The sequence below is a fragment of the Rhinopithecus bieti genome, unplaced genomic scaffold (assembly GCF_001698545.2).
Source record: "Rhinopithecus bieti isolate Rb0 unplaced genomic scaffold, ASM169854v2 repeat_27861, whole genome shotgun sequence".
Taxonomy (NCBI): domain Eukaryota; kingdom Metazoa; phylum Chordata; class Mammalia; order Primates; family Cercopithecidae; genus Rhinopithecus; species Rhinopithecus bieti.
Window position 1 is genome coordinate 1 of NW_016880215.1, and position 619 is coordinate 619.

Genomic DNA, 619 nt, shown 5'->3' on the forward strand with positions numbered 1-619 from the left:
CCTTCAGTGAAACACCTTGAATCTCACAGAGCCCCTGGACCATCCACCTGTCAAAAGGAGAACCAACCCCTGGACTCCCAGAAAATGGATATGCCATCATTCTAAAGCTGATTGAGAAACTGCTTAATGAGAACCCCTTCAAAGGTGAGGATCCACGCGAAGGTGAGAACAAGCATTCTGAGCCCAGGGCAAGCAAAGCAACTTACATGTCCAAGAGATCTGACAAAGGGGAAGAACAATGCCAGGACCATCAAGAACTTGACTTTATCAGTGGGATGAAGCAAGTGAACTGGCAATTTATACATAAACTGGTAGAATCTGTCATGAAGCTCTACCTTATCATAGCGAAGTATAGCAACGATGGGGCAGCCCTTGCTGAGTTGGAAGAACAAGCAGCCTCGGCAGATAAGCCCAATTTCAGGGGCACCAGGTGCATTCACAGCGGTGCAATGCCACAGAACTATCAAGACTCTCTTGGACATGAAGTAATTGTCAATAATCAGTGCTCTACAAATAGCTTGCAGAAGCAGCTCCAGGCTGTCCTGCAGTGGATTGCAGCCTCCCAGTTTAACGTGCCCATGCTCTACTTCATGGGAGATAAGGATGGACAACTGGAAAA

At 47.2% G+C, this 619-nt stretch overlaps 1 protein-coding gene across 1 annotated transcript; it reads left to right on the forward strand.

Annotated features, from left to right (window-relative positions):
* Window positions 1-3: 3 nt before the first annotated feature.
* On the forward strand, window positions 4-614 carry LOC108525756 (A-kinase anchor protein 4-like; the record flags this gene model as incomplete). Its single annotated transcript, XM_017866608.1, is given in 2 exon segments — window positions 4-91; window positions 94-614. Coding segments are annotated over 2 exon segments (609 nt in total), but the record flags the coding sequence as incomplete, so codon positions are not given.
* Between the last annotated feature and the right edge of the window lie 5 nt (window positions 615-619).